This window comes from Paralichthys olivaceus, chromosome 8 (genome assembly GCF_024713975.1).
Source record: "Paralichthys olivaceus isolate ysfri-2021 chromosome 8, ASM2471397v2, whole genome shotgun sequence".
NCBI lineage: Eukaryota > Metazoa > Chordata > Actinopteri > Pleuronectiformes > Paralichthyidae > Paralichthys > Paralichthys olivaceus.
In genome coordinates this window covers 8421186-8435221 of record NC_091100.1, presented here as the reverse complement: position 1 = coordinate 8435221, position 14036 = coordinate 8421186, and the positions used below count along the sequence as shown (strand labels likewise).

General features: G+C 42.4%; 1 protein-coding gene across 2 annotated transcripts in view; it reads left to right on the top strand.

Moving 5' to 3' along the window:
* The window catches only part of cntln (centlein, centrosomal protein), an 81203-nt gene extending 76065 nt beyond the window's left edge, over positions 1–5138 (top strand). For both annotated transcript variants that reach the window (XM_020101353.2, XM_069530592.1), the window contains exon 27: positions 3941–5138. In XM_020101353.2, the coding sequence (XP_019956912.2) occupies positions 3941–4051 (111 nt within the window). In that variant the 3' untranslated portion in view covers positions 4052–5138. The remainder of the gene's footprint in view (positions 1–3940) is intronic.
* The last annotated feature ends 8898 nt before the right edge of the window (positions 5139–14036 follow it).

Genomic DNA, 14036 nt, shown 5'->3' with positions numbered 1-14036 from the left:
TCGGTGCTTTAGTGGTTTTCTTACCTGAGCCCCTTTTTGCAAATGTGACATATTCATTATCAGAGATAATCAAATGCAAGACTTTTTAGTATAGTGCCTTTGTGCTCTGGCTCTTTTTAACTCTATTTATCGTGTTGTTGTTGTTGTTGTTATTCCCCTGTATCGTAAATTTGATTTTCAAACAAAAGTGAGAGGATCAAAGATCAAAGAGCTGTTTTCCCCTCTGTGATAAAGCTGCTGTAACTACTTCTCCCTCACCTTGAATAGTGGCCTAGATTGAAGACGGCTCAGCAGCCAGGGACAGAGATTTATCCCAGGAATCTATCAGCACTTTGAAAACACTCTAGTCATTCTACGCAAATGTGACACCTTGTTTTTTTTGCAGCTATTATGAGATCAAACAGGAGCGTACATCTTTGTTTATGACAAACTGTATAAACATTATGATGATGTCACACTCATAAAGGTACACACAGGACTTTAAAAGGACAGAAACATTGCTTCTGCAGTAGAATACATCAACCTAATTACATATGGCTGTTACAATTGATAATGTGGCATCACTCTGTAGTTATTTGCTGAGCACATGCAGAAATTTGGATGATGTACACCCTCATATCTCTTTTAGACTCTCTGAATCCCCCTCCCCTCTCATTCGTACTCATTTAGCTATCCGACCGCCTGACACAATCTCTGCAGCTACACACAAACTGGGCCCATGCGCTAACGCGTTCCAAGGGAGAAGACAAAAGAGCTGGAATGATCGATCTTTTAAGAAAAAAAAAAGTTGATGTGTGTAATGCCACTACCAGACAATGGTCACTGGAGTGCTGCAACTTTGAGCTGCTCCTAGCCTTGAGGAGTGCCCCAGGCTGCAGAATAGCAATGTCATTTAATTGGCTCATAAAAACACATTTTGCTTGCAGCCCCTGTCCTTGTCTTTACACACACACACACACACACACACACACACACACACACACATTCACATACACACACATATATACACAGGATATACACACACTTGCCTGTGTCAGTGGCTTTACTCGTCAGATCACTTCTGAAACGTGTTCATGAAATCACACCTAGACAAAAGGTCTGCTCTGCAGGGCCTGTTGAATAGTAATGGATGTGAGTTAGCATGCCTTAATGCTATAGTAGCTTCTTCAGTGTTGCCAAAGGGGACAGGACCTCTTGCAAAACAGTGGTAGTGTTGCTCAGCGCTGGTGCTGGCAAGGTCTGCCAAAGGGGACAGGGGCCTGACTAAATCAACTGTAGCATAACATTACTGCCAGTTCCCAACGTCGCCTTAAGCAGCCCAGGGGATCAGGTAGAGCAGCTGCATCACAGATTTCCTCCAACCACCCTGCAGGGTATTGGTCCCCAGCAAATGTGGCAGTTAGATGAAAGGGAGCGATGGTGTCTTGCTTGTGAGTTCCAGAATCTCACAAAGAGTAGGGATCTGTTTCTGAGCTTTTGATTTGTCATCAAGCCGTTTAGAGGGATACCCACGTATTTTTTGGCGGTAAGACAGTGAACATAAACTGCAGCATACCCCAGTTTGACTCTGGTTGGAGACTAACATCTGTCTTTCTCTAACTTCCTGTCATCTTGCTATACTGTCTGTAATAAAAGCATCCATCCATCCGTTATCCACACCGCTTATCCTTTTGGGGTCGCGGGGAGCCAGAGCCAATCCCAGCTGACATTTGGCAAGAGGCTGGGTAAACCTTGGACACGATGCCAGTGTATCGCAGAGCTGACATATAAACAACCATTAACGCAATTTAGAGTCTCCATCTGACCTAACCCCAATTTTCACATTTGTGGACTGTTAGATGAAGCCAGAGAAAACCCACGCTGACACAGGAATAACATTAAGTGTCAACCACCAATAAAAAAACATAAAATGCCCCGAAATAAAGTTTTATCATGTTTTTGCCAGAAGTCGTACTCATGTTGGCCTTATCTAGATCATGTTTACCTGTTAGTGTTGTTTACCCATATTCCCATATTTGTACTTTTAATGATCCAGTCTCCCACTTCCCTGTCCCATAGAGCCTTGTGTTGTGGCTGTGTCTCTATTTTAGTGGTGGTTGTTTGCATAGTTAGTGGCTCTAAGTGCAATTAGCTGATCAGGAATTTGTGTGTCTGTGCGTGTGTGTCTGTGTGTGTGTTTGTGTGTGTGAGACAGAAAGAGCGAGTTTTCCCAGATGGACCGCAGCAGAGGGAGATATCTACTAGTTACTCCAGTGTAGTGGTTCTCTGTGGAATAGCGCCGTGTGTTTGATGCATCCAGTGCTGCTGGAACTGACTCCCCACTGTACAACACATGCTTAGTGTGTGCACACACACACACATACACTTTAACACTCACTTCCCAGCACACAGGGCCTTGTGTTCCCATCTCCTGTTACCTTTAATGAAGAAGAGAGAGGTGTCGGGGGGGCGGGAGGCCTGTGCGTGTTTTCATATGTGCACATGAGTTTCAGAGGCTTCACTCTGCAGATGTATTGGAAATTGATAAGTAGATGGTTTCAAATCACATCACAGTGCTTTTCTGTGTCCTTAAAAGATGTCAGCCCCAGAGCTAATACCAATATGTGTTATGAGTTTGTGTTAGTCAGAGCACAGCAACACGATACCTTGCATTTCCCCCCTTCCTTCCTGGAGATGTTACACAGTAAAGTTTATGATATTGTTGTCAACATCTTCATTTTGGCCCGTCCACTTCTCATCTCAGGCCATGTGCTTTGGACAATTGCTCAGGGAATTAATTTGTTTCCCTCGCTCAGTGAAGGCGCTTGTAAAAGGCACATAACTTGAAGTGAATATTTATGGGTGATATCGTAAGAATGCCTTCCTTTGATCATGCGTCCTAATGACCATAAAATCCTTGTGTTGATTCAGGAGGAAAAACTAAATTAGACTGAAGTCTGAAGATAAACCCGCCCACCTCTTTATCTTCACCTCTCCTGCATTTGCACAACAATTAAGAAAACAGATAAAAAGTCTCTTCATGCTCAACATGTTTCATCCTGTATGATTAAGTGTTCAGTGATCAGTTCTCATCCACTTACCTCCCCTGCTCAGATACAATTCAGTAAAAACAATGTCATAAATGTCTCCAGGGACGCCTCGACTGATTCTATATTTTATATCTGTTAAAAGTGACTTATGGGGAAAGTGTACTGTGTCTTCAGCCCCAACAAAACAAGTCAACGTTTGGCGTTATCCTTTATTAAAAAGACAGGGTTCACATTTTATATATTATAATCAACAAATCTTATATGTGGCCATGTGAGTTGTCAAAATCATGTGTGGATCTTTCAAATTTACTGCAGGTTTAGTATAAAAAACTAATTTTTAACGTCGCCTTGTTGAGCTGCAGGAGAGGCAGAGTAACAGAAGGCTGTAACTTTCTAGATAGATTTTGTTTCCTATCTTTTACCAAGGAATTAATCAGCCAGTGTGATAGGAAAAACAAGAGCAAAAAGGCTTGTGAATGAAGCTTTTAGTCAGACTTGGAAAACTATGAACCTTTGTTGTAAAAAAATTGTTGAAACACTCCCCCCTTTCACTGTACAATCTGTCCTATCAATAAAAGCAAGGAAAAGTCTGGAGATTAACTTAAAACAGGTCAGAGTAAAATGAGATGTGAAATGAGGAGTTGGAACTACTGCTGCGCAGCCTGATTTGTGAATTGCTTTGTCAAAGCACTCAACATGAATGGTCCCTCAAAAGTTTCACGAGTCCTCCGGCCCCATCTTAGGTTGTCTTCTTTCACAAAACAACACATAAGCTTTCTGAAAAGCCGCCAGGTGTCAAACATCTGACCCTTTTTTTTTAATAGTGGTGTATTTGTGTCTTCCTCATTTTCCTCTAACCCTTTTCTACCACCGCCCCCACACCCCTTTTCTATCCTTCCCCTCCTCTGCAGATCCCCTCTGCCGGCCAGCTAATAGAGGCTGTGCGTGTGAAGATGAAGGAGAGGAAAGTGCTGACAGAAGAGCTGGCCACGCTCGCAACACCAGTCAGCGAAAAAGCCTGACTCCCTGGGCTGAGGCTGGGAAAACTGTCATCCTCTTCTTTTTCTGCCCTCCCTTCTTCTCTCCCTCACTGGTTCCTACTCAGTGGGAGGTGGGCTGAGCCAAGCTGAGCCGGGGCAGCAGAACCAATATTTGTGAGAAAAGCGCTGTCGACTCACTCTGGGCCACTGGCGCAACACAGCAGCCCGGCTTTTGTAAATGAGCCCTCGACATCTGTGTTAGCCCTCAATGCACTACGTCTATCAGACATGGCCCTTTAGCACCAAGCTAATTTACAGAGCAGCCACTCTCCCCCACTCTCAGCACAGACCTGGGGTGATAAGGCAAATGCTTACTCTAATGTTTAAGTGAGACTTTTTTTACCCTCTTTTACCTCTTCCCCTAATTTATTTGGCAACTCAAGGACCTAAGGGTGCAGGGACTTGACCTAGCAATGCCAAGTCGACACTTTGAGAAAGTCGAGTGCAGCACAGAGCAGAATTTTCACTGTAAGAGGTTACGTCCATTTATCAGACCTGATTGCTCTGCTCTCAGAGACCCCATCAGTGATTGGAGCTCACTATTTATTTCTGATGCTAATTAACTTTGCTTGATATTGTATGAACTGTTATCTTTTCTGTGATGAAGTATCAAGGCCACTTGAAGGGAGAACAAAAACGATGTCAAGAGAAACAATCGTCGCTTTGCGCAAAAAAGGGAAAAAAAGTTACAATATTAAAAGAATAAAATTGTAATTTTAAGGAAAGAAAAATGGAAATAAAAAATCACTTACAGTCGACCACTAGCAAACATTTCATTCTCCACAAAACAGGCAGTTCTCTGTGGTTCTTTCCTCAGAATAGACACAGTTTTTGTTTAGTCCTGATATTAATGGTAATGTAATATCACAACTTTGTTTCTCGTAATATTCTGACTTGTTTTTGTAAATTACTGAATTCCATAAATCTCAGACATTTTTTTTTTCCTTTAAGTGGTGCTAATATTCCATTTCTAATCTGTATTTGTTCTACTGATAATGTAATTGTGAATTGTGCCAATCATTTTCTTACCAAAAATATCTGGATTTTCAAATAAATCTCAGTTCCCTTATTTCCTGTCCGTGTTGTGTTCTTGTGGTGAATTTCAGGGTCTTGTCTAAACGCTCTCCTTTATTTGGTTCGTTCCAGCGGTTCAAAGGACTGTCAGTCAGTGTGTGATGGGGACTGAGGATCTCTGGTGGACAGCAGGGTTCCTACACCTTTCAGATGATTGACAGCTGACTGTTGGCGTGGTTCCTTTCTGTAACAAGTGACCCCTGCTGTTGACATCATTAACAAGGGTGCACATGAGCACACGCGCAGCACAGCAGAGGGGTGTATTAGAGGAGCCGTTCCATCCTTGACATATCTACCTCCGACGCCTTTTATCTGTTTCCTTTTTCCTCCCTCTCTTATTATTCATTTTGAATATTAAACCACGATCCTGGTCTCCTCTGTCCTTGAGTCGGCTTCCTACACAAGAGACCTCATACTCCTCCCTTCGTATCATCCCTGTTTTTTTTTTTTTCTTTACTCCATTCTTCACCTCTTCTAGCTTTTGTTTTCCTCTTTACCACTTTCCCGCTTTCTTTTTTTTTATTATGTATAATTAACTATGGTGTGAAGAATCCTCCATTCAGGAATTAAAAAGAAATAATTCCACTTTTTAATCCCCCCTCCCTCCTCAAATATATGCTAATGATGTCGTTTTCCTTTATCTTTTTATAATAAAGGATTAGGCCAGGACTGTCTCTGGCTGCAACTCGGGGACCAATTTAGCTGGGATCCAGGAGAGACAAACCCTGGTGGTTAATTACCATTCATTAACATAGTTTGCATCTTTTCTTCTTCTCCAATACCCAGGAGCCAGCTATTGTCAATATTTGTCCCATATAAATTTCAGCATTTTTTTTTCCCCAGTCACTGTCCTCCAGCATAATGTGTCTAATGACAAACATTAATAACTCAGAGAAATCCGGTGGCACAGCGGGTATAGAAGACAGAGGCATCAGTGCCACGCAAATTATCTCCGAGCCCCCACCCTTTGCCGTCTGACTGTCTGTGTTTCTCCCTCTCTTCCTTTAAGTGTGTAATGCATAGTCAACATGTTTCCTCGCCAAGCCGCGCCATCCGGCCTCGGCTGACACACTCATGCTATTTCTATGACATATTCAAATGCGGGCCCCCTCAGCTGGTACTCCCCTGGGTTTAATTAACCTGGCCTTGCCTTTGACGCTCCCTCAGTGAAGACGTTAAAACAATCTTGAAAACACCCTTCAAACATCCTCCCTCCAACACACACACACACATCTTGCACTAGGTGCTGTGTATGATTCATCTCATTTTTTTTCTGTCTGTGTAGGAATGGCGTGCCGTGGCCTTTTTTTCTTCTCTTTCACTCTCTCCTTGTCTTCCACCCTTCTTCTCTAGTACAGCTCTCATTAAGTGAGGTTTCCTGTGGGAATTACTTTGATCAGTAGTTCCAAATTCAAAGTTTTCCTCTCTTCCTCTTTTATTCTTTCCAACACATTCAACTCTGTGTCATTTTGTTGCCTCTGTCTCTTTCTTTAAATCCAACTTTACTGTACTCTTTTCTTTACTTTCCACAGATTCCTGCAAGAGAATTATCCTGGAGGGAAAGGGGAGGTCAGGGTCACGGGTTGACTTTGGGGTCGATCGATGATGTTTGTGTTTTGTGTGTCCCAAGGCTTTTCAGTTCCCTTTTGGTCTGCTGTGAGTGTGCGCCACTTGGGTGGGATGACTGGTCACCCAGTACAAAGTGGTACAGTCAAAGCAATAACCAAGAATTTCTGCAGCCTCCAACTGATGCACAATTAGTCCTCGCAGATCCCTCAGAACAGCCTCTGGTGATTTCCCTTATTTCACTGACACAGTTTCACACCCCGGCTATCGCTGCCAATACACCAGTCTGCTTTGATTTCTCACACAAAGACACTTGGCACTGTCTTAAAAAAACAAGGTGCTTGTGACACACAGCCAAATGTGTTTTTGACAAATGTATAATGCAACATGTTTACAGTTAATTCTGATCCACAGAGAGCCGGTTCAGTAACAAAAGGTAGATGTTGTTTACACATGTGTACGACAGAAATCTTAAGAAATTTAAGTCCAGATTAATGAGAAAATGCCAAATTAAAGACAGGAAAGGAATCTCCTCCTCCTGATGCACATATGCTATGGATACAACCTCATTGATCTTCACTTGAACAAGTCCCTTATCCTCTTCCACGGCACTCCAGACATGAAACGGCAGCAGATTATGGGTGGATGCGGCCTGCCGTGGGAAGCTAGGGAGCAGATAAAAAGGCCAGTCACTCCGGGGACTCAAGCTATGTTTTGATGCTTTGTGATAAAGCAGAGGCATAGAGTGAGAGGAAGGGGGAAAGTTTCAGGATCCATCTGTAACTTTTCCACTTCACAGGGAAAGTGAAGTGGTCTCAGATTTTTGGACCCCTCTGCCATGTGTGTTCATACATATAAACATTATCTTATACATCTTCTCCCTCTTTGTCTTGTCCTTCGTGACCACACTCTTCCTGCACTCGCATTCTTCTTTGGCACTTACACTTCTCACTCTCTCCGTCCCTGTGGACTGTCCTAAGCCTTGCTCATGGCAGCTGTCTCTCTAAAGCCATGGCCTGAGCTCCTGGGAAGAAAAAAAAAAAGAGAGAACGGGAGAATGAGAGAGAGGTTGATCTGGTCTCTAATCCACCTCTTCTCACAGCGTAGGAGGGAAGCTGCTGCGCTCGACATCACCTCAGAGAGAAGGGACTCTCTCGAAATGTGACCACCTGAACCCTCCAGTGTTCTGATGACTAATCTGGGATGTTGTCTCAAATGGTGCAGAGAATGTGTCTCTTAATATCACAGCTAAGTCAGACTCTCATTGTTGGGTGCATTGTGTTGTGTTCTGGGATTTCATGCTACACCAAACTCCATGTTTTTTTTTTTTGTCTTCTGAGGTTCAGAGATCATCAGTTGGTACACTACCCAGAGTGCCATTGTGTTACGTGCACTCACAGTGAAAACAAACGGCCATCAGTATCAGTCTTCATTGGTCCTATCACTTATAAAACAGGCAACCATCCTTTGTTTTCTGCTCCAGCATATATAATAACCCCTCAGTCTGTGGTGGATAGCGCCTCAAAGCACCTCTCCACCTTGACTAACTTTTCCAAGCGCTCATTAGCGGACTGGCTGAAGTTTGGAGGGTACGAAGCGGGCTGGCAGATTACCCCCTGTAAAGTAGCACACCTCAGGTAATCACACTAATGAATTCAAGCACACACACACTCACCCACCCCTCATCCCTTTCTCCTTTACTTACTTTCTCCCTTTCTTCCACAGTGGCGGGTCGGTGCAAGAAGTGCCAAACAACAAAGAAGTGTTTGTTTGCATAATATTAGCACCGCACGCAGTGGCGGGGGCCTGACTGCAGGACTGACTGGAGGCTTCCCATGAACACAGGTGGAGCAGGGCGAGCATCACTGGGACCAATTAGAGCAGAGCACAGGTACATTAGCATGTTTGAGTGGAGCGGGATGGCGTGGGGATTGTTGGGCCTTGTGAAACACACACAAACACATGACCGTGGTCTGGTGTGTGTTCGTTGTTTGTCTCCAGCGACATGGCTGGCATATGTGTGACAAATGACCCCAGGTCAGCTGTCACACCACATCTTCACACTGTGCACACGATCCCAGCAAGTTGTTCTGGGCTTTATTAATGATGAACTATAAACAGAATCACTTTCTAATGTTTAAAGGATTAACATAAAAAAGTAAAGTCTGTTTCTTTTGGGTTTTTGGTTCCAAGGTGAAAACAAGCAGGAAAATGTGAATCACATGTTTTACAATGCAGACAGTGAGAGTCGAGCAGCTGCTGATGAGCATTAAAACAGACTATTGCTCTTGGTAAAACATCTGTGGTAAATGTAGGGTTAACATTAAACTAAACAATTCATCAAGATAATTAAGGATCCCAAGGTTTTCCCAAGCCCGGTTGTGGAGGTGAAGGGGCGGGGAGAGCACCTTCACCTGCACCACAGAGGATCAATCAGCACAGGTGAGAGCTGTTAGCTGATTGATCCTCAGACTTTAAAAGGAGGCAGCAGAGCTGCCTCAGAAGAAGGCACAAGACACTTGAGAGGAAATGCTCTGAGACACTTGGGAAACACACACTGGGAAGAGAGACTTTGGTTAAGCCAAAGGTCCAGCAGAAAGTGCTGGACCATTTAAGTTACATGTTTTGTAAGTTTCAGTTGACCTTAATAAAAGATGTTGGTAACCACGCAATGGTTGGACTGGTCTGTCTCTGGCTGTCGTGAGGGGAACCCCGTGGCGGGGTCGAACGCCACACCGGTGTTCAGGGTTTTGCCCCTTTTCTCCAAACCTCCACAGGAGGAGGCGTCCTGAGCAGAACTGGACTGAATAGGAGGAGGAAAGAGGAGCAGCAGTCCTACTAGGTCCTGCATTGTATAACGTCTGGCCTCAGCTTGTTCCAAATAGTGACCACAGACTCTAGACCTGCAAAGCTCCAAAGGCCACTAGTCTGCTTGTGAACTCTGTCACAGTCACTGAGTTCAGAGGTGATGGTTTAAAGGACCAGAGTTGGGATTTAAGACAAATATTGGCAGAAATAAAAATTCATTTTCAAAGTATATTCATGATTATGTTTTCTCTGGTGCATAATTATAAGTAAATACAAATCATTGTGTTTCCATTAGCTCAGAATGAGCCCTTTGTATCCATATAACTTGCAAGTCTTCGTCCACAGAGCCTGTCGCGCTGGAGAAGACAAACCAAACACTGGCTCAAGGGAGGGTCTCTCTTGTTTTTAATAGGAATTTTAGACCAGAGTACTTGATGATCTGGCAAATGGAAATGTTAATTATACGAGTGAAAACCTCTTAACAAGAGAGATGGTTCTCTAGATACAACAGGAGTCATAGAGGTTAAACTATCAATCAATCAAACTACAATCTGCATGTATGTCGTATAAAGTTGGACAAACCTGACCACATTCACGGTGTCACTTACAGGGTTTACCAGGAATGAAGGCTAACATGATCCAGTTGTTGTGCAACTGTTTGAAGAGACCTGCAATAAAAAATTCGCTTGATTTGCTTTCACAAATAATGTTTTTCTGCTTATTTGTGTTTCAAATCAACATTTGTTTTTAATTCGGTGATTTTTGTATTGCAGATTGTGACCTCCCGGTCTAATTGAAAGCCAACACTTGTAAGTCTGTGGCCATGGTACCCTGAAAGAACATGGTGTGTTGCCCCCCCCCCCTGTTGGATATTGGTTGCTATGAGGAAAAGATGGAAAATCAGATTGACAGATATTTAATATTGATGAATAAGGATCTACAGGTGAGGAATATTTTGACTTAGATGAAGCTTTTCTATTTTTCAGCACCACACATACATTAAAAGGTTTCAGGTTATGCAGTGGTTCAGAGGGAAGTCTCTCTGCAGGGCCTACAACATGCCGGGCATCACAGGGGCCAGCAGCATGTCACCGAGGCACCAGAGGTGCTGGTCGTGAAGAGAGGAGAAGCGTGGGTGAGTCAGCCCAACGTGAACACAAGCCAAGGCTTGACAAGGTCGCCTGGGCGAGGGTGAGAAGAGTCCAAAGACCCGAAACACCCAATATCCCCAGAAAACATCACTGATGATGACGACATTACAATATATTTACAGTTTATCTTTACTATTTATCACAGAACTACAACCTTAATGTACAATAAAAGATATCAGGATATCAGTGTTACATGAGAAAACGCCCCTCGTACATGAATGTGCTACTGATGTGTGAAACAGAATCTCAGCACTCATGACCAAGATGAGACCAGTGGTCGGTGTAATAAAGTTAATGGCAACAATCTCATCTTTCACTTGAGCTCAGCCTCCATCTGTCCGACGGAGCAGGTGAGATTTATCGTCCCCTGACTTGAGACAAATGGACGCTCACCTCGGCTCGCACATGCAGCTCACTGAGCCGTGGGAAAGAGCACTTCATCAGAGCTGCTCACCCAGGCCAGCGAGAAAGAAAACTGAGCAAAGAAAACTGCACTCAGGTCAGTGTCGGCCGGTTTGATGTATCACTCATACTTCCTCTGTTCACCAGCTGCACTGACAGAATGAATGTTTGAATGCAATGTGCTGCCAAAGTTTATCTGATAAAGGCTTGTATGGATGTTTATCTGTGGGAGTAATGCACCTCACTGTCTTGTACTGTTTATCATCAGTGCTGCATCATGTCTTACCACTAGATGGTAGCAAAACATCAGTTTGTTATTGGTATTTAACATAACTCAGCTGTGCACAGACACATAAACCTATAAGGCATACGATAATAGCAATTTCCATCAGATATTCTTTAAACATTACATTCTGAAATGTAGATTTGAAAGTTTAACTTAAAGATGTTCTGTTCTGGCCCATAGTGACATCAGCTGTGTGTGAGTGGAACTGGGACGTAAAGAAAAAGATGTCAGTGGCACATGTTCAGGTTTGGTTTCTGATATTTTTCTGAAAGTACCATGTTTTGTTTGTCCTTTTTTTTAAAGATCGATCCACGATAGATAATCCTGGTTTTATTTTTCCATTCCTTATGTCTGACTGCATGTTCAGACATTCACCAGAGGATGGCGCCACCGCCATGACAAATGTCCCTCTTGCTTTTTAAAGCCGCTGTCTTGAGTTGTTCATCCTGTGTCAGAGCTTTGATCATTACAAGAGTGAACAGGGTTTTAAACGAAAACCAAAATTGAGATAAATGATATCCCGTTAATCAGCCACAGTGACAGTGATGATTACAATGACACTTATATGAACTAAGACATTTGCTCTATGTAAAACTATATTTTTTAAAGTGATGTGTACTCATCCACTAAACACACATCCCTCCCTCACAGTTCAGTTTGCACTGAACAAGCAGCTGCAGGAACATTCATAGCTTTACATTATTAAAGTGAACCTACACAAACATTGTTTACACATTGTTGTCTGTCTACACATTTTTTACACATGTTAACAACAGTGGTTTATTATCATGTACACACTTTGTGTTTGCATGTCATCATCTATACATCAGGACCAATGACTTGATCCAGGGTTTGTACAACATTTGAAATAAGGAGGTAAATATAATAATATAAGTTGAAGGATTCTAACTGGACATTCTAATAGCCAGTTTGGTGGATGTGTATAGAGGCCAAATGCGCTGCGTCTCTGGCTCTCGGCCCAAATCATCCCACAACAATTGACCTGCCATCTGGCGTCGAGGGCTGAGCAGGTGACTTCTCAGCTTTGACTCTGAGCCATAGCTCGCACTTGTCCTACACTTTCATGTAGGCGCTTAATTGTCTTTAGAAGAAATTTGATACTGCACATTAACTATAAATGTACTCGTTATTACATCCAGTTGTACTACTAGTTTGGTGTAGAGCAAATATCACAAACTCCCATTTTAATTTGTTTGGACATAAACCATTTCCCTAATGCCCCATATTATGATTTAGTAGTCTTAGCGCCAACGCTTTTTGTGTCATTACGCGTTGGTAGGGGTTTTATTCTTCTTCTTTTTTTTGTTCGATGCAAACAGATAACAACAATAATGAAATAATAAACCATAATCGCTCTGGCAAGTTAATTGTAAGAGTAGAAAGCAACACGTCAGAGAAACAAAACAGAATTTGGAACCAAAACGTAAAGTAAAAATAAGCATATTGCATTATTACTTATTCAACTGATTGATATCAGGGAGTCAGGTTTATGACTTAATGTGTAGTAACTGATTGTTAATCCCACTTGTGATTTGGATTAGATTGGTTAGACACAAGTTTACCGGGTTAAAGACATCAATAGGTAATTTAAAATAATATAAAAACATACAAAGATAAAATGTTAGAGGATGAAAAAGAGTTTATATGTATGCCTCTTTAGGAAGATGCAGCAAACCCTGATTTAAATGAGTTTTAGCAGACCTGAAACTAAAGCTGCTTGTCTTTGGTTTTGTTTTCCACCATGTGCAGAGTTGTGCTTTAAAAACAAAACAGTGTTTGAAGGACAGACATTAGAATCAACAATGTGAGTTTAAAAGACACTGTTGACAACAAAAAAATGTCTGGTTGTAGCATTGAAGGAGTGTTGTCAGCTGCTGTTTCCAGGGTCAAGAGTCAGGTTGTAATTTTAACATAAATAACAAATGAAGCCATGTTATACACTTTATTGTTAAGTGCCTCTGTTTAAAGTCAATGTTAATAGAAATGTAAATAGAAATGTTAATATCAGCTGCTTCGTGGTGGGACCTGTCTCCTGGTTGATGGGCGCTGTCCAGGGTGCTGGTGTGAGACAAACTTTATATATGACTCCATAGTGTTTCTCTCTTTCTCTCTTTCATTCAGTTTTTCTGTCTGACTGTCTGTCTTTCTTTCTTTCTGTCCGTCTTTCTCTCTGTTTTTGTTTAAATTTTGTCTTTCTTTTTATCATTCTTCCTTTCTTTTTGTCATTCTTCCTTTCTTTGTGTCTGTCTTTCTTTCTATCCGTCTTTATTTCTTTTTGTCTTACTGTCTGTTTGTCTTTCTTTCAGTTTTGTTTATTTATCTCCCTCTTATCATTTGGAAACAATACGCAACCATCACATCCATCATTAACTTGATCTATATATTAAGGCTCATATGAAGTTACCAGATATTTTAACTTCTCTCTCTGCATCTCTTCTCAGTGTGAAATCTTAGTCTGATGGGAAATGTCCCCCAGTTTCTTTCTCCTCTCAAACCTTCGTCCTTCCAGTGAACGAGCTGGGATCAGCAGCTCCTCGGGCTGACTCTGGAGCAGCAGAGTGAAGAGGAGGCGGCGGCCGCTTTAAAACGAGCTGGCTCCGACGTCAGCGCCGATTTAGACGTGTGGGGGTTTGACATCCAATCGGCTGAGCGGGCTTTA